Source organism: Saimiri boliviensis, chromosome 9, assembly GCF_048565385.1.
Source record: "Saimiri boliviensis isolate mSaiBol1 chromosome 9, mSaiBol1.pri, whole genome shotgun sequence".
NCBI classification, from domain to species: domain Eukaryota; kingdom Metazoa; phylum Chordata; class Mammalia; order Primates; family Cebidae; genus Saimiri; species Saimiri boliviensis.
The window spans coordinates 121,660,956-121,685,695 of NC_133457.1; the positions used below are offsets into that span (position 1 = coordinate 121,660,956).

At 39.7% G+C, this 24,740-nt stretch overlaps 1 protein-coding gene across 3 annotated transcripts in view; it reads left to right on the forward strand.

Annotated features, from left to right (window-relative positions):
- RAB22A (RAB22A, member RAS oncogene family) overlaps positions 1-24,740 on the forward strand; it is a 64,642-nt gene that overhangs the window by 16,015 nt on the left and 23,887 nt on the right. For all 3 annotated transcript variants that reach the window (XM_039479404.2, XM_074406704.1, XM_039479405.2), the window contains exon 3: positions 23,254-23,335. In XM_039479404.2, the coding sequence (XP_039335338.1) occupies positions 23,254-23,335 (82 nt within the window). The remainder of the gene's footprint in view (positions 1-23,253; positions 23,336-24,740) is intronic.

The following is a 24,740-nucleotide window of genomic DNA, read 5'->3' on the forward strand; positions in this document are numbered from 1 at the left end:
TCCTCCTACCTCACTCAGCCTCTTGAGTAGTAGGATTATAGTTGTACTTCACCATATCTAGCTAATTTTTTTATTATTTGTAGAGCTGGGGTCACTTTGCTGCCCAGGCTGGTCTCAGACTCCTGGGCTCAAGCCATTCTCCTGCCATGGGATTAAAGGCATAAGCCACCGCACTAGGCCACAATGTTATGTTTTCTTGATGATCCTTTTACCATCATAAAATGTCTCTCTTTTGTCCCTAGTAAGAATGCCATTCTGAATTCTCCTTTGTCTGATATTAATTTAAGCTATTCAACATTCTATTTGAATATCTCTTCCCATGCATTTACATTTAACCCATTTATAGCTGTATTTTTCAAGTGGCTTTCTGGTAGACAGAATTATAGGTTCTGCTTTTATGTCTAATCTGACAGTCTGCCTTTTAATTGAGTATTTAGACCTCCACTGTCTAATACGGTTGCTACTGGCCACATGTTAAAATTAGAAAATCAAATCTTCAGTCATATTAGCTACTGTTTCAGCTCTCATAACAGAAATTTCTCTTCCATAGCACTGATTTAGATTATTTTTACTTAACTGTCAATACATTTGGTTTAAATCTACCATCTTGCTTTATTTTTCTCTGCCCCATATTAATGATTCCATTTTATTTCAACTGTTATCTTGTTTACTCTACCTCTTTGTTTTTATTATTTTAATGATTTGCTGGAGTTTGTAATATCTTCTTTGATATATCAGTATGTGTTCAAATCATATACAGTTTCACATATAAGAACCTGGCGAGAGTGTCCTTCCATTTCTCTTCTCCCAGGCTTTGTGCTGCTCATGTCATGTTTTACTTCTACAAGTTATGAAATCCACGACACACTTATTTTTTTTGCATTAATGATCTTTTAAAGAGACCATTTGTCTTTTTGTTCTATCCTTGTGTCAATATCATGATTTCTAATTTCATATCATACTAATTCTTACTGTCCAGTGGTATGAATTTTCTGTGTTGTTCTTCAGGAATGTCTTGGCTGTTCTTGACCTATTTGAATATAAACATTAAAATTATGTTGTCCTTTTTCACACACACCAACATGCTAATCCCTGCTGTGTTTTTGATTGGCTTCGCATTGAATTTATAAATTGATCTAGAGAGAAGTGACATGTTTATAATACTGAATCTTCTAATGTGTGAACATAGATTATCCTTTTATTTATATTAAGATTCTTTAGTTTCTCTCAATGTTTTTTCTACTTCTCTATGTTGCAGACTTGGACATCTTTCCAAGGGGTTTTGATGTGTTTAGTGCAGTTTTTTATGTTGTTAATAATGGTAAATTAAATTTTCATTTTTTTAAATTTGCTGATTATATATAGAAATGTGACTTTTAAAAATTGATGTTATATTCAGTAACCTTGCTGAATTTATTCATTGATTTATAGAGCTTGTATCTATAGATTTTTTAATGTGTTCTCTGTATGCTTTTATATCACCTGGGAATGAGTTATTTTAACCTTCTAATTAATAAACTTTTTACTATCTTATTCTATGAGATCAGGTAGGATCTCCAGTACAATGCTGAATAGAAATGGTGATACTGGCCGGGCGCGGTGGCTCACGCCTGTAATCCCAGCATTTTGGGAGGCCGAGGCGGTTGGATCACGAGGTCAAGGGATCGAGACCATCCTGGTCAACATGGTGAAACCCCGTCTCTACTAAAAATACAAAAAAATAGCTGGGCATGGTGGTGCATGCCTGTAATCCCAGCTACTCAGGAGGCTGAGGCAGGAGAATCGCCTGAACCCAGGAGGCGGAGGTTGCGGTGAGCCGAGATCGCGTCATTGCACTCCAGCCTGGGTAACAAGAGCAAAACTCTGTCTCCAAAAAAAAAAAAAAAGAAAGAAAAAGAAATGGTGATACTAGGATTATCCTAATCTTAGGGAGTAGCCTCTACCATCATACCATTATGTTTGCTATAGGTTTTTTGTACATATCCCTATCACATTACAAAAGTGCCCTTTTTTTCTTTTTGTTTTTAAGAGACAAAATGTCACATTGTTCAGGGTAGGACTTGAACACCTTGGCTAAAGTCATCCTCCTGCCACAGCCTCCAGAGCAGCTGGGAGGACTGTAGGTACACACCACCATGCCCAGAAGAAGCACCCTTATTTTGTTTGCTGGGATCTTTGATTTTTTTTTTTTAACATCGTTAATATTGACTTTATCTAAATATTTTTCTACATGTATTTGGCTGATCACATAATTATTCTCTTTTATGTTAATGTGGTAAATTATTCCATCATTAAGTGTTCATGGAATAAATCCACTTAGGTCAGGACATGTTATTTTTATTAAATACATATTACTGGCTTTAATTGGTTATTATTTTTAAGATTTTTCTGTATGTTTATAAATGAGACCATCCCATATAAATACTTTCTATCATGTGCATGTCAGGTTTGGTATCAAGACTATGCTTGCCTGATAAAACTGGTTGAGAAACTCTTCTGTGGAAGAGATTATATAAAATTGCTCTTACTCCTCCCTTAAGTGATGAGCAAAATGCATCAGTGTTGCCATCTGGGCTTCGAGTTGTTCTTGCCTAATAGAGTTTGATTAAGGAGTCAGTTTGTTTCATGGTTGTAAGATTATTGATACTCAGATTTTCTGTTTGTTCTTGTATTGGTTTTAATACATTGGGTTTTTGTTGTTTTTTTTAAGAATTTCGACTCTTTCATATCCTTTTTCCAATTTATTGACATAAAGTTGTTAAGATTCTAGACTGAGATCCCTTTTTCATTTCTGATATTAGTTTTGCCTTTGATTAACTATGGTATGTCTGTTCCTCATTTCACTAATTTCTAATTCTTTATTATGTTTGTCCTTGTTTGATATGCTGTTCCTTTTCCAACTTCTTGAGATAGACGGTTGTCACTGATTTTCAGTCCTCTTTCTCAGTTGTATTCTTTATATCTTAAAACTTTAACTGTGGCTTTTGCTGGATCCAACAAGTTTTTTTTGTTTTTTTTTTTGAGACGGAGTTTCGCTCTTGTTACCCAGGCTGGAGTGCAATGGCGCGATCTCGGCTCACCGCAACCTCCGCCTCCTGGGTTCAGGCAATTCTCCTGCCTCAGCCTCCTGAGTAGCTGGGATTACAGGCATGCACCACCATGCCCAGCTAATTTTTTTGTATTTTTAGTAGAGACAGGGTTTCACCATGTTGACCAGGATGGTCTCGATCTCTTGACCTCGTGATCCACCCGCCTTGGCCTCCCAGTTTTTGTAGATCATTTCATCATCTTTCAGTTCTGAATATTTTCCAGTTTCTATTTTGATTTTATCCTTGATCTAAATGTCATTTCAATGTGTGTTTCTCAGTTTCCAGACAGGGGTATCTTCTAGTTAACTTTTTGTTAATGATTACTGGCATAATTGTTTTGAGGTAAGGGAACATATTTTGTATGATTTAAATCCTTGGAAATCTGGTACTGTTTGCTCTGTGGACCAGCATATGGTCAATTTTGGTAAATGTTGCGTGTTTATTTGAAAAGGTTGTATACTCTATGACTGTTAGAGCTGTATTCTCTGAATGGAATTGGGTCAAGTTTACTAATCATGTTCATTTTTTCTGTTATCCTTGCTGGGTTTTTGATCTACCTGCCTTTATAAGTTACTAGGAGGAATGAGTTAAAATCTGTCACCATGATTGTAAATTTATTTTTCCTTTTCATTCTGTCACTTGCTTTATTTTGCAGCTACATTCCATACATACAGAGTTAGAATTTTTTATCTTACTAATAAAGCAAACCTTGTAACATTGTGAAATATATTCTTTAGTTCTAGGAATATGTTTTGCCTTGGTCAGCATTTGCGTGGTGGATCTTTTTCCCATTTTTAAAAAACTTTCTATATGTTTATATTTAAGGTAGGGCTCTTGTAAGCAGCTTATGATTTGATTGTGATAAAATAGATTCCATATAACCATCACCCACCCTAATCAAAGTGCAGAAATTTCCATTACCTCTGAAAGTTCCCTTTGTGAATCATACAGTTCCCTCTGTGAATCAATGATTAAAATTGTTGATTTTAATCAATGTAGATAAATTTCCCTATTCTTGAATTTTACATAAATGCAGTAATACAGTATATAATCTTTGGTGTCTTGATTTCTTTTTCATGAAATGATGTTTTGCAGATTTAACTTTATTGCGTGTACCAGAGTTTTGTTTTGTTTTTTAATTAAACTGGGAGTGATATTTTCTTATATAGATAGACCATGAATTGTCTATTCTTCCTCCTGGTTGGGGACATGCAAGTTTTTGGCTATTGTGAATATACATGTTATGAACATTCTTTTACAACTTTTTTTGTGGACATAGGTTTTTATTTCCTTTGGGAACTAGGAGTAGAATTGCTAGTTGGTAGGGTAGATGCTTATATAACTTAATATGAGGTTACCAAACAATTGTTCAAATTGATTGTGTCATTTACCCTCCCACCAACAGTGTGTAGAGTTTCAAATGCTCTAGTCCCCACCAATATTTGGTACTGCCTTTTTAGTCATTCTAGTGTGTATAAAATGGTATCTTACTGTGGTTTTACTTTGCGTTTCTCAGATAACTAATTTTAAGCATCTTTATAGGTGCTTATTTATCTTTTGAATGTCTTTTAGGAAGGTACCATTCAAGTCTTTTGCTCATTTTTAATTTTTTTTTTCTTATCTCTTGCTGAATATAAATTTTTAATATATTCTTTATATACTCTTGTTAAATATATTTATTGTGAATATTTTCTCCATTTTGTGGCTTACCTTTTCATTTTCTTAGTGATGTCTTCTGATAAAGTTTTAATGTTAATGAAGCTCATGTTATTTTTTCTTGGATTCACGCCTTTTTTCTTGTCCCTAAGTAGTTTCTGTCTGCCCTGAGGCCTCAAATATATTCTCCTGCATTTTCTTCTATAATAGTCATTATTTTCATTTTGTATGTAATTATTTAAACCATCTCAAATTAACTTTTCTGTATTATAGGAGGTAGAGGTAAGGTTCGTTATTTTCCCATGTTTTTCCAGTTATCTTAGCATTATTTGTTTAAAAAAAAAAACTTTCCCTATTGAATAGCCTTGACACTTTAGTCAAAAATTATAATATTGATGCCAGGCATGGTGGCTCACATCTGTAATCCCAGCACTTTGGGAAGCTGAGAAGGGAGGATCGCTTGAGCCCAGGAGTTGAGGCCAAACTAGGCAACATAATGAAACCCTGTCTCAAAAATTGAAATTAAAAAAATACTTAATATTGTGACTTTGATCCATGAGCATAGTATATCTCTTCATTTACTTAGAACTTTTTAAATTTCACTCTGCATTGTTGTGTAGTTTTTAATGTTGAAGTGTTAAGAGTATATTTGTTGGCCGGGCGGAGTGGCTTACGCCTGTAATCCCAGCATTTTGGGAGGCCAAGGTGGGCGGATTACCTAAGGTTGGGAGTTCAAGACCAGCCGGACCAATATGGAGAAACCCCATCTCTACTAAACATACAAAATTAGCCGGGCGTGGTGGCACATGCCTGTAATCCCAGCTACTCAGGAGGCTGAGGCAGGAGAATCACTTGAACCTGGGAGGTAGAGGTTGCGGTGAGCCACGATTGTACCATTGTACTCCAGCCTGGGCAACAAGAGTGAAACTCCATCTCAAAAAAAGAAAGTATATTTTTTAAATTTTTTCTAAATATTTCATATTTTCTTAGCTATTATAAATTGAATTGTATTTTTTCATTTTTAATTATAATTGTTACCCATGTACAGAAATACCACTGGTTTTTGTTTATTAACCTTGTATACTTTAATCCTATTAAATTTATTATTCTAGTAGCTATCTTGTATTATTTATATACATAATCATGTTATATGAAAATAAAGACTGATTTACTTCTTCCTTTCCTTCTAGTTTGTTCCATGCCTTGTTGTACTGGCTAGGACCTCTGGCACCATACTGAATAAGTGGTGAGAGCCAACATCCTGCCTTTTCCCAGTGTTAGGGGAAAACATTCAGTATTGTACCTAATAAGTTTGATGTTAGTTATAGGTTGCCCATTTTTGGGATGAGGAAGTTTTCTTCTGTTTCTGTTTTGCTCAGAGTTTTTTTCAAGAATGAATCTGTGGCTGGACACAGTGGCTTATACTTTATATCCTAACACTCTAGAAGGCCAATGTGGGAGGAATGCTTGAGACCAATGTGAGCAGTATAGTGAGACCTTGTCTCCAAAAGAATAAAAATAAAAAATAGAATGAGTCTTGAATTTTGTCTAGATATTTTTTGCATCTATTTACATGATGCTGTTTTTCTCTTACGTTAATATGGTGGGTTACTGTGTTAAATATTGCTGAGTAACAAATTGTCCCAATATTAACTGCCTGAAACAAGAAGCATTTATTGTCTCACATTTTCTGTGTATCAGGAATCCAAGTGGCCTAGCTTATATGGTTCTGGCCCATTCTGATGGTGTTGCAATCAAGATGTCAGGAAGAGCTGCAGCTATCTAAAGGATCCGCTTCCAGCAAGGCTCACTCACATGGCTGTTGGCTGAAGGCCTCAGTTCCACAGTTCTTTGCCCTGTGAGCCTCTCCATAGGGAATGCTTGAGTATTCTCACAACAAAGCAGTTAACATTCCCCAGAGCAAATGATTCCAAAGAAAGAGCAAGGAAGAATCTGCTATGCCATTTATAACCTAGTTTTGGGAATCACCTACCATGGCCTCTGTTCAGAAAAGAGTTACTAAACCAATCCCAAACTCAAGGGAGTAGGGAATAAGCTCCATACTTGAAAGTAAGACTACCAAAAAAAAAAAGAGTGAATTACATTAATTGAATTTCAAAAGTTTAATTTATCTTATAGCATTAGCTGTATCTAATCATGAGTAAACATCAGACAAACTCTCATTGATAAACATTTGACAAAACAACTGGCTTATAATCTTCAAAAGTCTCAAGGTCTAAAAAGTCAAAGAGAGACTGAGAAACTGATCCAGAAAGAAGGAAACTATAAAGAGTCATAACAATTAAATGCAACATGTGTTTTGAACTGGATATTTTGCCAAAGGAATATTATCAGGACAATTGGCAGAATTCAAATGGGTTCTGAAGAATAGATGGTAGTAATATGTCAGTGTTAAGTTCACAGTTTTGAGAATCTTACTCTGCTTACATAAGAAAATAATCTTGCTTGTAATTAACAACACTAATATTCAAAGGCAGTGAGGCTACTTACTATCAAGTGGATAAATCCTTTACCTGCAACTTTTCTCAACTGCTTGAGAAAAAAAATATATGTATATTTTTGGAGACAAGGTCTCACTTTGTTGCCCAGGCTGGAGTGCAGTGATCACAGCTCACTGCAGCTTCAATCTCTCAGGCTCAAGCGATCCTCCCACCCTACCCTCCCAAGTAGCTGAGACCACAGGTGCACACCAACACACCAGGTTTAAAAAAAAATTGTAGGGCCGGGCACGGTGGATCACGAGGTCAAGAGATCGAGACCATCCTGGTCAACATGGTGAAACCCTGTCTCTACTAAAAATACAAAAATGAGCTGGGCATGGTGGCGCATGCCTGTAGGCCCAGCTTCTCGGGAGGCTGAGGCAGGAGAATTGCTTGAACCCAGGAGACAGAGGTTGCGGTGAGCCAAGATCACGCCATCGCACTCCAGCCTGGGTAACAAGGGCAAAACTCCGTCTCAAAAAATAAAATAAAATAAAATAAAATTGTAACGTTTTGTTGTGGATGCCCTTTTCACAGGATCTAGGATTTACTGAACCAGCCCCAGCCCTCTTTTTCTCCCTACATAGGTACTCTTTACTTTGATCAGGCTTTGATACACCACTCTGGGCACCCCTGACTCCCTTCTACCCTCCATCCTCAAGAATACCTACCTGCATGGCCTACGTGCTAGCAACTTTTGGACTAAATAATTGTTCAGACCAGGAAGAAAGGAGGTAGAGCAGACGTCATTTTATTTTATATACATATTAGCATTACCATTGCTGTTCATTCCTTCCTGTAGAATTGAGTTTTCATCTGATGACATTTACGGACAGTCTAAGAATTTCTTTGAGCATTTCACGTATTCAGGGCTGGTGATGGGATTGCCTCAGTATTTGTTTATCTAGAGTAATGTCTGCATTGCATGCTCACTTTTGAGGTATGTTTTGCTAGATGTAGATTTCAGATTTTTTTTTTTTCCAGCACTTTCCTGTGTCATTCTGTTCTCTCTTGGCCTTCATTGTTTCTGTTGAGTGGCCCATCATCCTCCTTCATGTTGTTACCCTGTATGTAATGTCTGCATTCTCCCGCGGCTCTTAAGACCGGTTCTTTCTCTTTCATTTTCAGTAATTTACTTTAAAATGCTAAATGTGTAATATACTCGTTTGAGTTTACCGAGTTTCTTGGATCTGAGATTTGATTATTTTTACAAAATTTGGGACGTTTGCAGCCATAGTAAGTATCTGCTCTGTACCATTCTCTTGGTCCCATTTTGGGAGTCTAATTGTATATATGTTAAACTGCTGGATATTGTACCACAGGTCGTGGAGGCTTTGAGTTTCTGTTCTTTTCCCCACCTCCATCTTTTTCTCTCTCTTCTTAGGATCACATATTTCTCTTGATCTATCTTTATCTTCAGTTGATTCCTCTACAGTGTCTCCAAAGCTGTTGACCCTCCTTCGTCATGGGTTTCACATCCATGAGTTCCACAGATTGAAAGTATCTGGGGGGGCTGGGTGTGGTGACTCATGCCTGTAATCCAAGCACTTTGGAGGCCAAGGCAGGCGGATCACCTGAGGTCGGGAGTTCAAGACCAGCCTGACCAACGTGGTGAAACCCTGTCTTAAAACAAAAAACAAAAAAAAAGAAAGTATCTGGGGGGTAAAGGAATGGTTGCGTCTGTACTAAACATATGCAGACTTCTTCTTTTCTTGTCATGATTCACTAAATGATACAGTGTAACAACATAGCATTTACAGTGTATTGGGTATTTTAAGTAATCTAGAGATGACTTAAAGTATCTGAGAGGATATATGTAGGTTATATGCAAATGCTATATCATTGTATTTTAACAGTGGTGAGTATTTGCAGATTTTTATTCATGGAGGGAGTCCTGAAAACAGTCAGTCTCCTGTGGATACTGAAGGATGACTATTCTGTTCAATATATCTAGTATTTTTCCCCCACTATTTAGATACTGTCTTTAATTCTAGAATTTTCATTTGGTTCTTTTATATATTTTACATGCATAGTTCCCCCATCTGCTCACTCAATATCACTTTCCTTAAGTCTAGATTATATTTATAGTAGCTGTTTTTAACATCTGTATCTGCTCATTCCAGCATCTGGATCATCTCAGGATCTGTTACCATCTACTGGTTCTTTTCTCTTGACCCTTGGGTCACATTTTCTTTCGTTGTCTAGTGGTTTTTTATTTTATACTGGACACTGCAGAAGATGTGCTGCAAAGGTTTTAGATTTTCTTATCTTCCACTGAAGAGCACTGTTTTGTTTTAACAGAATGTTAAATTATGGGCTGATCATCCTGAACTTACGGAAGCTTCATCTTACACTTTGTTCAGACAGTTGTGTTGGGGTGTTGTCTTATTGCAAATCCTTATTCGTGGGACACTATCTTTGCTTCTAAGATATGGCCTATCTCATTGTCATTCAAGCTGTCAGTGAGCCTCTGGATTGGCCAGATTTAAACTCCCAAATTTTCTCGCCTTCAGTTGGAAACAGCTAAAATCTCTGCCCAGCTTTCTTTCAGCCTTCCAGCTGTTGCTGTCCATTAGACTCGTTGGCATCTCCCCAGTTGCATGTGAAATTATAGGAGTCAGCTATGGCTCTGAGAGGAGTCTGTACAGATTTGCAGCTGCTTCTTTCCTAGGACATCCCTTCTCTATTTCCAGCCACAGGGACTGGCAGCCCTGAACGTCATCCTCTGTTACTTCCATTCAGCTGATGGTTTATCCTCACCTTGTTTTTTTTATCACTTTCTTCCTCTCTTACTATATTTCGGCCACATGGCCCTTCTTTTCAAACACTTGATAGTCTCTCCCAACTCAGGGTCTTTGCATTTACTGTTATCCTCTTTGTGAAATGTTCTCTCCCTTCTAAATATTGGAATAGTTAGATCTTCTTACCTTTTAGGGTTCATCCAAGTTTTTGCTATCATCCTATGTCAAATTACCACTCCAGTGACTACCACCACACAGCGTTTTTTTATCTTCATAGTAAATATTAATATCTATAATCATCTGTCTACTTTTTTGTCAATTCCTACCCCTTAAATATAAGCTCTATGAGAATAGGAGCCTTATCTGAAATGATCACAGACAGCTGTATCCTCAGCCCACAACAGACCCTCAATTAAAAAATTACGATTTTCATAATTGTATAATTTATTCTCTATTTACCAGTCTCACTGACTGTTCTTTTATCAGCTTTTGTCCCCATTATTCCATTGAAACACCGTTGCTGTAGAATTTGAAATCAACTCATGAATGACTAAATATAAACCACAAATATAAGTCGCTTTTTAGTGTGTTTATCCTCTAGAAGTATTTGGTATTGTCTTGATTTTTTTTTAAATCCTTTTGTTTCCTGAGATACAGTTCCTTTCTACCTCTTGGGGCTTCCTCCTCCTTGTGTTTCTTGGCCTCAGTGTTCACCTCTAAAATGTCACAACAGCGAGAATTTCTTGCAGTCTATGTGTCTTCCTAGGTGATCTCATTCACACTCACAGCTTTGTTGGCCACCTTTCTCCAGTGCCTCCAGTTGACTGGTATTTAAGTAGAAGCTCCTTGGACTCCGCGTATCTACCACTGAACTCCTCTCTCTACCCGGTCATCCCCAAGGACCTTGTTCTGCCTTGTTAGTAAGAGAGAATTTAACAAGTCCTTGGTACAACCACTATAAAGAACAACTTGACAAAAATTATCAAATTTAAGTAGTACTAATAATGATGGGCATGTTATTTTTTTTTTTAATGTAGTAATTCAGTCCTTTAAAGAACCCACTGTGCTTTGCAGCTCATATAAAAAGTCACAGGAGACCATCATTCTCACCCAAACAACCAAAACAAGCAAGATAAGTTTTTTAAAGCCCATTAGGCAACTGAGCACACAAAGAAACCGAAATAAACTAAACTTCAGAAAGTGATAGACCATTCACAAGAGAGCCATAGCTCCTCTCATACTCTGTTGAAACAGAGGGACAGGGAAACTGCCATAGATGGGAACAATTGGGCTATCAACTGCGGAGACTTGAAGTGGGGCAGATGAGCTCAGAGCAAACTCTCTGCAGGAATTTCTACCTTTGCTGGAATCCATGGGTGAAGCTACAAAGCAAAAGGATTTCTTGAAAATTTTGATCCAATTCACTCACTGACTGTCTCCTCTCATGTGTCCAGTTATCGTACATAATGTCCATTTAAAGTCAGGTAAGTAGAAAGTATCCAAACTGAAACACAAAGGAAAGAGAAAGTTTTTTATTAAGACATACAAGATCTGTAAGATGCTGTCAGTCTCACAATTGGCTTCCCTGAAAGAAAGGAGAAGGAGAATGGAAAAGAAAATAATTCAAGAGATAAAGGGTAGGAGCTTTACACAATTGATGGAAGTGATCAATGTGTAAATCTCAGAATTTCTGAAAACTGTCAGGATAAATACAAAACAAACCACAGCTCCACAACCTAGGTATATCATAGTCTTAACTGCTGACTACTAGAAATAAAGAGATCTTAAAAGCAATCAGAAGAGGGGTAAAAACACGTTTTATACAGAAGGACAGTGATAAGAATTATCCTTGACTTTTCAGCACAAACAGTGGAAGTCAGAGTATACAGCATCTTTAACATAGTTAAATTAAAAAAAAAAAAATAGGCAGAGTATGGTAGCTCACACCTGTAATCCCAGCACTTGGTGAAGCCAAGGCGAGTGAGTCACCTGAGGTCGGGAGTTCAAGACCAGCCTGGCCAATATGGTGAAACCCCATATCTAATAAGGATACAAAAATTAGCAGGGCTTGGTTGTGAGCACCTGTAATCCCAGCTCCTTGGGAGGCTGAGGCAGGAGAATCACTTGAACCCAGAAGCAGAGGCTTCAGTGAGCCAAGATCACGCCATTGCACTCTAGCTTGGGCAACAGAGTGAGACTCCATCATTCATAAATAAATAAATAAATCTTGCCAGCTAATAATTCTGTATCTAGCAATAAATAAATAAGTAAACCTGTCAACTAATAATTCTGTATCCACCAAAAACTTTCTTCAAAAATAAAGGAGAAATGAAGACATTTTCAGATAGAAGCTGAATTTCTCTTTAGTAGGCCCATATCAAGATATATTAACAGAAGTCTATTTCATCCAGCTAAAAACACTATTGGCTTTAAATATATCTATAACAATTATATTGTTTGTTTGTAACATCTGAAGAAGTAAAGTATCGGGCAACAGGAGCACAGTGGATGCGAGGGGAATATATGAAGATGTGGAATTAGGCTGGCAGAGTCTTACATGTTCATGAAATAATATATCATTTGGAAGTAGATTGAAATGTAAAGATACATAGTGTAACCTCTAGAGAAACCATTGAAAAAACAGAACCAAACAGAGAGGTATAGCTAAAAATCCGATACAAGAAATAAAATCAAGGGCCCAACGCCGTGACTTAACCCGTAATCCCAGTGCTTTGGGAGGCCAAGGTAAGGAATGATTCCTTGAGACCAGGGGTCTAAGACCAGGGTGGGCAGCATAGCGAGACCCTGTCTCTACAAGAAAATGAAAAAATTAGCTGGATGTTATGAGCCACGCCTATAGTCCTAGCTACTTGGAGGCTGAGGCAGGAGTTCAAGGCTATAGTGAGCCATTATTGTGCCATTGTACTTTAAAAAAAAAAAAAATTTTTTTTTGTTGGGGGGGACCAGACACAGCGTCTCCTGCCTGTAATCCCAGCACTTTGGGAGGCCAAGGCAGGTGGACCACCTGAGGTCAGAAGTTAAGACTAGCCTGGCCAACATGGCTAGCCTGGCCAAACCCTGTCTCTACTAAAAATACAAAAAACATTAGCTGGGCATGGTAGCAGGCCCCGTAATCCCAGCTACTTGGGAGGCTGAGGCATGAGAATCACTTGAACCCAGGAGGGGGGAGTTGCAGTGAGCCTAGGCAACAAGAGTGAAACTCCAAATGTGATCTATCCAAAGAAGACAGAAAAAGAAGAGCAGAGAAACAAATACCAAAATGGGAAACATTAAACCTGCCATATCGATAATTACACTGACTGTAAGTTTTCTTATTTTGAGCTTTTTTTTTTTTTTTTTTTTTTTTGATTATAGACTTCATGTTTTGCCTGGAATAGGGACAAGAGTTAACTGGAAATGGGTATGAGGAAACCTTCTGGTAATTGGAAATGTACATCTTATTTTCAGCAGTAATTACACAAGAATATTTTTATGGACTCCATGATATCAAATATATGTTTATGAATATAATATCTGACAATTTTTACTGTGTTTACCAACCTTGTACTTTTTGTCGGGGGGGCTTTATTGTATTGGCTAGACCCTGTAGTCCAATGCTGAATAGAAGTGTATGAGTAGACATCCATGCCTTGTTCTTAGCTAATAGCTAAATTAAAAGAGTAACAACCAAATGTCAGCAAGAATATGGAATAACTAGAACTCCATAAATTTCTAATAAAAGTATAAATGGTTTGACTACTTTGGAGTACTCTTTTTGTGTTTATAAAAACACTTATACAAAAATGTTTATAGCAGCCTTGTTCATTATAGCCAAAAACTTGAAACAACTTCAATTCCTCAGCATAAGACTGGGCAAAGTGTGATACAGTCACACAATTGAATACCATCCAGCAATAAAAGAGAATGAGTTACCAAACAATGGAGACAGGTTTCAAAAACGTTGTTAAACAAAAGAAGCTAGGCACAATAGAGTACATATTTTATGATTCCGTTTATATGAAATCCAAGGACAGTTAAACTTCATCTGTGAAGTAGAAGTCAAAAATGGCTCATGTGGGGTAGGGACAAGAATTAAAAGTCTACACTCTTGGTATGCTGTTGCCTCATACCCTTTGGCTCAACAATTCTACTTCTAGGTCTTTGTCCTACAGATAAACTCACATAATTTCTAAACCATTAAAAATTGTCCAAGGTTAACATTTGCAGCATTGTTGATTAGTGGGGATCTTATTATATCAGTCATAGTGTAAGTACTCAATATAATACAGTAAAGGAAAAAAGCCATCTTGAGAAAACTTTTATCTACTTATGTTGGATGATCTCCTAGGTGAGGATAGAGAAAAAAAATCAAAGGTATGTGGTATGTGTTACCATCTGTGTTTAAAAATAAATAAAAGAGTGTGCAGGAGAAACTATATATGCATGTTTTTCATATAAACCTAATGTATTTCTGAAAGGTCTAAGAAGCTGTAAGATCAGGCTTCCAGGTAGAGGAATTCAATGGCTGGAAAAGGAAGGTGGGAGATGTTTGGGTCTATCCTTATTTTGTACATTTTGAATATTGAAACGTATGAATGTATTACCTATTTAAAAAGTTAAAGAATACAGTTTGGAAATAACTGAAATAGTTCATCACACACAGGGTTGCCTGAACTGACAGACGCCTGCTACGTAGACTTGCTGAGAATGCTCCCTTTCCCTCATCCCAGTTGATACGTGGGTTTTGTGTGTTAGTCTTAAATTGTCCCTTTTGTCCTTTCTGCTTATCCCATCTTTGTCCAGGATCGTTTCCAGGGGCCACTTAGCTTGCTCTCCTTCTTTGCCGTTTGTTTGTTTCTTTGTTTATTTTTAAGAGAGTCATGCTCTGTCGTCCAGGCTGGAGTGCAGTGGCACAGTAGCTCACTGAAACCTCTGTCTCCCAGGTTCAAGCAATTCTCCTGCCTCAGCTTCCTGAGTAGCTGGGATTACAGGTGCGCGCCACCACTCCTAGCTAATTTTTTTGCATTTTTAGTGGAGACGGGGTTTCACCGTGTTGGCCAGGCTGTGACCTCAAGTGATCCACTGCTTCAGCCTCCCAAAGGGCTGGGATTACAGGTGTGAGCCACTGCGCCCAGCCACTGTTTGGTTTTTTTTTCCAATCATGCAGCCCAAAACGTCAGCCTTGCTGTTCTTTTCGATCCACTTCCCTTTGTCTTGTCTGTGCCCTCACAGGGCTTACTATCCCCAATTTTTGCCTATATTATCTGTCTCTACTTCTGTCCTAGAAGATCCTTAAAAGTAGAGACTTAAAGGATGCCACCTGGAATCTGGGGGGAAGGAGAAGAAAAGAAAAAAATAGAGATCCATCTCATCCATGGGTTATTTATTAAGGGCCTAGTTTCTGGGAGAAAGTCTCCACAGGTGTGTTGCCTGCTTCCAGAGTTGACCTTCTGAAATAGGTCTGATAGCATCAACCCATCCTCCCCACCCTCAGTGGCTCTCCTTCACTTTAACCGTCTTCCAAAACATCATATATGAGATGATTTTAGATGGCACAGAGATAAACACTTTTTAATTTATATTAAGTATTGTCAGTTGGGAAAAATAAAACTAGTTCACTAGTTTAATTTTACTAATATTGTTGCTCAGGCAAGGCTCAGTTTAAAAAGAGATTTTTCTGAAATATTTTTAGAGTATTTCTGAAATATTCACGAGCAATACAAATGGGGCAGCATAAATGGGGTGGCAGAGCTCTGGCCTCTACGAGGTGTGGTTCACAAGGAGCAGGGCTTCACACCAAGGAGACGCTTGTTGCCAGCCTTCACCCGCCTGGATCCTCCTGTGGTCACCTGACTGCACACTCTGCCCACCCCACCCTCCTGGTCCAACCCTGCAGAGCAGCCAGGCTGCTTGTTGGCATTCACGATTCTCTACTTGGATTCCTGCTGTTGCTCTTCATGGAATGGGACCCCCCTGGGGGTCTTCATCCATCTCCCCGCTCAACTTGCTGACTTAGCCCATACTCACCTCTTCTCTGAAGTCTTCCCTGATGGTTTTATTTCCTCTTCCTGCTTTACTGAATTACAGCAAACTGAGTGTCTTTAAAAAACACACACTTCCTCTTTTATAGTTTTGGAGGTGAGAATTCCCAAGCCAGTTTCACAGAATTAAAGTCAAGGTATTGACAGAGGTGGTCCTTCTGGAATTTCTGAGGGGAAAATTCATTTCCTCACCTTTTTCAGCTTCTGGCAGCTGCCTTGGCTTGTGGCCCCTTCTCTCAACTTCAAGGCCCCTGACTTTTCTCCATTTCCATCTTCACATCACCTTCTCTTCTGGTTCTCACTCCACCTGGTCCCACCTGAATAATACAGGCTCCTGTCCCCATCACAAGATCTGTAATTTAATCACATCAGGCAGGTCTCATTTACCGTGTAAGGGAATCTATTCAAGGCTTCTGAGGTTAGGGTATAGATATGGGGAGGGGAGGACATTACTCACCCTCCCATGCCTGCCATCACCATTCTGCTCACATTCTGTCCATTCTTCACTTACCTCATAGGATATTTGGCTGGTAATTATCTTTACCTGACCAGTACCCTCAGTGTAAGCTACTTGAGGGCTCTGATGGGGTCTTTGTCATCTTGCCTGCCTGGTGTTCCTGCCACATGGTAGGAGGGTGTTTGAAGGAGTGATAGATTGCCCAGTACAAATGGCACTGTTGTTCAGAGCACAGACTTGAGACTTGCCTGCCTGGCTGTGGATCTTAGATGCACCTCTCACCAGCTCTGTCCCCTCTGTGTCCCATCTGCAAAATGGTGATGAAGAACCAAACCCAACCTAGAACCCAGAGTAGGGGTTCAGTTGGGTCACATGTGAAATCATTAGAAGAGTGCCTAACAAGAATGAACCCTTAGTCAAGACAGTTTTGTCATTGTTGTTGATTTTGTTTATGGTATATGTTATATAAATTATTATTGACAAGTTTAGGAAAGGATAGGCTTTTGCTATTTAGTTGTTTGTTTATTATTTATTTATTTATTTTTGAGACGGAGTCTTGCTCTGTTGCCCAGGCTGGAGTGCAATGGCACGATCTTGGCTCACTGCAACCTCCACCTCCCAGATTCAAGTGATTCTCCTGCCTCAGCCTCCTGAGTAGCTGGGATTACCGGTGTGTGCCACCACGCGCAGCTAATTTTTGTATTTTTAGTGGAGATGGGGTTTCACCACGTTGGTCAGGCTGGTCTTGAACTCCTGATCTCAAATGATCAGCCCGCCTCAGCCTCCCAAAGTGCCGGGATTATAGGCGTGAGCCACCACGCCCAGCCTGTTTATATTTAGAGAAATATTTTTCTAGATTTTAAATATTTTTCAAAGTTTTCAGACTGTATGATAAATGCATAGAAAGTGATAAAGGATTTGCTTAGAATGACCGTGAATCTGTGGAACAGTCTGTTGTGCACCCCTCTGCTTTAAGTAGAAGTTACTATGCAGAGTTAATCCTTAGATCTCATTAGCCTAAGAGATGGTAGAGATTAAAGGAAAGATGAAAGGTACGTGTGACTCTGGAATGCACATGATATTTCATTGACTTTATGGATACACTTGAGATTTATGGCTTTGAAGCCATCCTAGTATAACCCAAACGTGCCTTTTAAATTTGGTTAACCCTCACCGAGAACCCACAAGTTCTATTTTTTTTTTTTTTTTTTTTTTTTTTTTTTGAGAAGGAGTCTTAGTCTGTCACCAGGAGGCAGTGCAATGGTGTGATCTCAGCTCACTGCAACCTTCGCTTCCTGGGTTCAAGCGATTCTCCTGCCTCAGCCTCCCAAATAGCTGGGACTACAGGCATGCCCCGCCACACCCAGCTAGTTTTTATATTTTTTAGTAGAGACAGGGTTTCACCATGTTGGCCAGGATGTTCTCTATCTCTTGACCTCACGATCTGCCCACCTCAGCCTCCCAAAGTGCTGGAATTACAGGCGTGAGCCACCATGCCGGGCCAAAGAACCCCACAAGTTCTTTGCACCATTCTAACAGATAACTTTGTGAAGGTCCCTTGATACCTTTGTTAGAGGAACTTCTAGATGTCATGTGCCTTTGGTCTTTTTATGTCTCAGTCTTGGTATTCAGTGGTGTTTCCATCAGTATACAGAGATCCAAGGATTGTTTGCATGAGATTTCTCATGTTGAGGAGTGAGATTCCTTTGTTAATTGTAAAATGTGCTGGATTGTTCATCCTCAGGAGGCGATATATGCCATTATGGGGATGACAACATCCCAAAGAAAAGGGTGCAGTAAAGAGAGGTGCTGGAATGTGATGTCAGAGCACACCTATGTTCCGGGAGAGCTAAACAAGTCTACTGCAGTTAAAGAAAAGAAATGTTTCAGATACCTTGCAGCAAGTATTTTCATTGAGAGCACGTACTCTGACCAAAGATCGTGACTACTTGGTGTGCGTGAAAGTCATATTTTTAGAATGTCATGAAAAATGGAGAAGTATATGAAAGGCATTCTAGCTTTAGGAAATAATGCTAGTAGGGATTTTAGATTAAAGAGGTAATAAGATCTGCCTAGGCAGAGTGAAGAGAGACAGTTTAGTAGTGAAAAATAAGGTTATCAGACAAGTAAATGGCAGGCTGGAAAATAAAAATGTATCATTTCAATGGCAGGGAGCCATTGCCTGTTTTTCAAAAAGCAAGATACTGAAGTTATCATACCCTCTGCATCATTTAACTTGAACGCCAAAGAAGTGATCCTAGAGTTCTAGTGACAATGGGAGGGAAAAACTGTAGTAGTCCTACTCAAAAATTAGGGTCCAATTTATGAATTTATTTCAGGGGTTGAGGTTCAAGTGAAGTTTAAATATAAAATGAAGAACCAGACAGCTCTACTTCAAAACTGGTTGCAAGGAACAAGGATGAAGAATAGTTGCAGACTCATTTCTGTTCTGTGGAAGACAGACATAACATTCTGTGATTGGGATCTTGAAATTTGGGGTGATTTGTGGGGGTAGAGTGTAAAGAAAGCCCTATTTTCACCATGTTAGGCAGGAAGGGTGATGAAGTATCTAGGTGATGTAGTTAAACTAAAATCAAGCAGATTTGGAAAAGTGCTGCCCTAAACAGATAAAGACCTGACCATAGGAAGGAATCCATTGTTGGGTCCTGCAGGAGGCCTTCTGCCTGGGGCTGGCCCAAAGCTCGGGAGGAGCAACAGGCAACCACCCCCTCCTGTGTCTCACCCTGAATCCAAAAGTTACCACTAAGGAAAAGAATCCAGTGGTTCTTACAGATGTGATAAGCCAAGATTTCAGCCTCTCAGAAAATCAACAGAGATGCATCGTGGGGTCAAGGGGAGAAAAGTTGCCACCTGAGCTGTGACGTGGAGGTAGGAAAGAGCTCCTGATTCAGACATGAATGAGCAGGAAACAGACACCCCCTCTCCCTCTGAAAAGTGCTGTGACTTCTTTCTTAGTAGAATTCCAGAGCTGTGAGTGATAGAGGGACACAGTGACTCTTTGCTGTAACTCCTGGATTTGCTGATCACCTGTGAGCTAGTAGGAGTTAGAGCTGGTGGCTTGGAAGGAGAAGGCAGGAAGGACATTGCTTGGGCGTATTCAGCCCTGTACTAATTGAACTACTTCCCACATACCCTAAAGGTCACACACCTTGCTCTGGTTACAGAGCCCGAGTCTGCATAATCTCAACTTTTTACCTGCATTTCAATAGTACTTCTCACTTCATGCTTCAGGAAGTGCTTGACCAAGGCACCCTAAATCTGTTGGCATAATAGACAGCCAAATAGTTTGTAGGCTACATGATAAATGTTTTGTTGGAGTTCTAGGATGGCAAGGAGATGAGGAGGTGAGGAAGATACCCCTATTACAGAGTTACAGTGAGGTCCCTACACAAAGAACTTAAAATTCTCATGGGTGAGTCAGACATTGAACAGGCAAATTTTAAAAAGAAAAAAACATAAATGAACTAATCAGATGTTGTGAAAGGTGCCCTGAAGACAAAGTGCAGTGATGAGTTGGTGGGAGGCTGCCTAGTTGGGTAGTTAGCACAGGGGTCTATGATCATTAACATTTGAGCTGAGACCCAAGGGGTTGGGGACATCTGGCCAGGACAGAGCCAATGGGAAAGCCTTCAAAGAAGAGGAGCAGTCAGTGGTCAATGGGAAGGTGAACACAGAGACAATTGAAAAGATTTGAGACGCTGGGCACGGTGGCTTACGCCTGTAATCCCAGCACTTTGGGAGGCCAAGGCGGGTGGATCACGAGGTCAAAAGATCGAGACCATCCTGGTCAACATGGTGAAACCCCGTCTCTACTAAAAATACAAAAAATTAGCTGGACATGGTGGCGCGTGCCTGTAATCCCAGCTACTCAGGAGGCTGAGGCAGGAGAATTGCCTGAACCCAGGAGGTGGAGGTTGCGGTGAGCCGAGATTGCGCCATTGCACTCCAGCCTGGGTAACGAGAGCGAAACTCCGTCTCTAAGAAAAAAAAAGAAAAGAAAAGATTTGAGACTTAAGGAGGAGACCAGTTTGATGACTGCAGTGGCCCAGGCAGAATGCGCTGGGGTCATGAACCAGGACAACACTGATACATGAGCCAAAGAAAAGACATCTCTGACTCAGCGAAAAATCAGGAAAATGGAACTCACTGCAAGTATGAGTGAAAATTCATCTGTTCTCAGTTGGAAGTGTTGACTGGGGAGCTTGTTGAGAGTCTTGGGTCTTATAACCTGTTTTCTCTGAGAAAGCTGAAACAAGAGGCAGGTAGCTGGAAGTGGTGGAGAACTGGAGAGGAGGAGAGAGAATGTGGGATAATTGCTGTGTCGAATGGGAGAAGGCCTAAGAGACATGCCCAGCAGACAAAGCGTAGAATCTTCATGCCATCCACGTTGTCATTTTTCCTCTGGCGAGACTGCCACCCAACCATTGGATAGAGGAAGCAGGTGGAGAGGCTTTTGGGGCTTTTCTGGGTAGTTGAGACAAGACAGGCAAGGAAGCTAAAGAACTGGTGGTGTGGGCAAGTGATGCTGGTGATCAAAGAACAAGAAGCCAACAGACAGAGATTTAGACCCCAGAAGGGAGCTTGGGGCACAGGAGAACCTCAGGGTAGACAGGAAGGAGGCCTGGTGAAAGTGATGAGGTGGAAGGGTAGAATGGTGGTCCGGGGTCAGACAGGGAGGTACATTTAATGCTTTAGGGCACTTTGATTACATCATAGCTGCCATTTTGTCTTTTAACTGACTCAGTAATTAAGTCAGTAATAAGTCATGTTTTCATTAAAGGGAAATGCTTGGCAGGTGGGTTAAACTTCATTGAGTTCTGATCCTGTAATAATTATTGTGTATAGCTTTCTCACCTTTTTGTCTACTTGAAATGAGCTCTTTTGTCCTTTGAGCAGCCAAAATGGAAGTGTTGGATGTGCTGGCTCTCTTGGTAGGCTTCTGTTGGATGCCTGTTGTCACTCATAAATGTAACACCACAGCCATAATTGATGGAGAGTTGAGTTGCAAGCTTTTAGGACTAATTGCAAAGTCTAAACTAAAACATTTCCTGCAGCTACCCTTAAATAATAATAATAATATCTTGTATAGATATAGTGCTTTACAATTTAAAGAGCACTTCACATACATCACCTCATTCAATCTTCACAATAAACAATGCTTTTTCAATGCTTAGATCTTTCCTAAGTGAAAAATCATGTTGCACATCCTGATTTAATCATAGTGAGTCACCAAAAGTTCTTGATACAATAACCATTTATTGAGTACCTTCTATGCACAAAGCACTTTACTAAGGATACCAAGGGGTAGATTTTCAGAAAACAAATACCCAGTAAGTAGACCTATCAGTAAATAATTTACCTTCCCTTCCTAGTCACAGTCACTGCTTTGGAGACCTCTTGCCATCCCGTAAATTTATATAAATATTGCCAGGAATTCATTGTGTCAGAGTTGAAGTTTTAAAACTAAGGATTCTGATACTTGTCTAAGCTCATAATTCATCAGAAAGTCATCCTATTTCAACCTGTACTTTTCTTGAAGACTGTTACTTGACTCTCAAGAAAAATGTTTCAAGGCCTGAGCATATTTGAAAATGCCAGCCATTGAGTTCATTGTCCTGATTGGAGTGATTTGGATACAACTTGGCAAAAAACAACCAAGAGTACAATTTGGCAAAAAAAAAAAAGAAAAAGAAAAAAAAAAAAAGATAACTTGGTGCTTAGTTCCAGAAGGCTTATTATTCAATAGAAAAGAAGACACACTTACCTCTGGGCTCTACTGGCCAGACTGGGATGCTGTGAGGAGACTGGGAGACAAAGGACTTCCTGGAGGCAGGCTGCCCTTTGGGTGAGGAAGGAATTGGAAGGTAGTATTGGAGCTGAGCCCAATCCCAGGGCAAGAATCCTAAACCTGTCTCCTGGAGTCCCCCAGCTGTCCAGGCATGTCCTCTGGGCCACCATGGCTTTCAGAGCATACACAGACTTTGGGATCTCACTCAGGATCCTCCAAAAAGTGTAGACCACACAAAATGATAGGAACCCTACCATCAAAGTGCCCTGGGCAGAGTAACTCCCTCAAACCATGATTCCTTCTCCCATTTGGGGCTGAATGAGGCTCCACGGTCTGATGTTGAACTTCAGCTTAGAAACCCATTTTGTTGATGAAACACAGGTGTTCATCGGGGTACTGATGATGAACCCAGTCACCTCGGTGCAGCCATTACTTCTCCAGCCATGTTCCTGCTCCTCGTTTGACATCTTAATATTACTAATTCTCATGTTAACACTAGCTCTCACTCACCTGTTTACCTGGGCATGTGGTTTGGGAATTGCGGGGGGACAAAGCGAGATCCTAATTTTTTTTTTTTTTTTTTTTTTTAACTAATGTATACGTTCCTGGACGTAGTTTTTTGGGAATGTTTTCCCATGATAACATCTTTTTAAGTAACAGGTTCTATGTTTTACAAGGGAGGCTAATGTCTGTATTGCCAAACTATCTCTTGATTCTTTTGATACAGAGCTTAGAACTCTTCTTTCTTCATGTTGGGCAGGTATGCCTAATGCTTTGTTTTGACAAAGGATATGCAGTCAGCATCTAAGCATCCCACGCATACTCCAGAGAGGAACACAATTAGGGTGTAGTGTGGAGCTGGGAGATTGAGCATTGGTTGAGTCTAAGTGATGTTTCCAACTGGGGCTGGAAACGTGCTTTATGTAATGTATTCTGATCATTTAGGTCTCTCTTTATAGGGCATCTTTTATGACCAAGACTGTCCAGTACCAAAATGAGCTACATAAATTCCTAATCTGGGATACAGCTGGACAAGAACGAGTAAGTCACTCTTTAATTTACTCTGTTTTTCTGAGGCCCAAATGAAAGCTCCAACTAAACTGTCAGCATCTCTGTCATCTCATGTTACTCACTTCTCTTCCATGCACCGGAGACACATTTCTTTCCATTTGCGTAGGCCAGCCTTTCCCCTTTCCTTTTCAATTAGAGCCACAGAGTCCACCGATGGAGAAAGTGATAATGGGCACTGAGGGTCTCTTTATACCGTTTAGTGTCTTAAGGTAATGCTGACCAACAGGCCTGACAAAATCCCACTCAGAGCACTGTATGTCATTTAGAGCTCCCTCCTCTAGTAAAGAGATACAAAACAATTAGTGGTAGAAAGGGTGAGTTAAGTACAACTCATTTATCACTGCCTTTTAAAAGCTAAAGAGGGAACTTTACAGCACATAAAGTGTGAGATTTAAGTGAAAAGGATGAGCTAATGCAGTGCCTTGCAATAGATGCTTAATAAATGCCTGGTGACAAAATTGGCCACGATGGTTATCTGCTTAATAGATAACCATCTGAACTGGAAGCGGGGCCTGGCCATAGCAGCAGAGGGTCTAATGGGATCTAGGGAAGCCCACCCAAATCGGACAGGGGTGGGAAGGCAGGGATGGAGACAGACGCTTGCCTGCTGCCTGATCTTTCCTCTGGGTACTAAGTCCAATTTCCCTGCCAAGGTGTCTCTGGCAGCCACCCCATTATTCAGCTGCCGTTTAATTTTGTTTTCAAACAGTACAATCCAAACAGCACATCTGATGGATGCACGGTGCTATCTTAAGCTCCTGAAAGTGTACCAGAAGTAATCAGGAAAAATAGTATGTCATCACGGCCTTATCTAAGACACCATAGATACTGTGTATAGTATAAAATCTGACAAGAATCATCACAGACAAATGGAGGAAAACAAAACAAGCCATTTCTGTTGTCCTAGACATAGACTCCATGCATTTTTACAGATTTAATGTCTTAAGTTTGCTCCGTTTGGTTTCTTCTGTTTTTAACACTGGATGTCGTGCCCCTGTCCCATTACTCATGTGAGATATTTCTGCTTACCGTCTTCCACTCCCCATTTCTTCTCCTTTGTTCGTGTTGTACATCTAGAATGGAGCATTTAGGACAACTGGACCTTTGCTAACCATCCCCCTTCTGTGCTTTAGAAGTGAGTTGCTTACCAGAGTTCTACTGAATATATAGACACAGCCCTGGGATCTGTCCTATCCATGAACCCGTGTGGCTCTTCCTGCTAGTAATATATGTACCCTCCACTAAATCCCAAGGTTCAATTACCCCTCACATATGTTTGATGATACAGCAGAGTCCTCATCATAAAGAATCATGCTATAATACAGATTCCATTATGCTTTGAATCAGAGCCTGTCCTGGTATACACAGTGATATA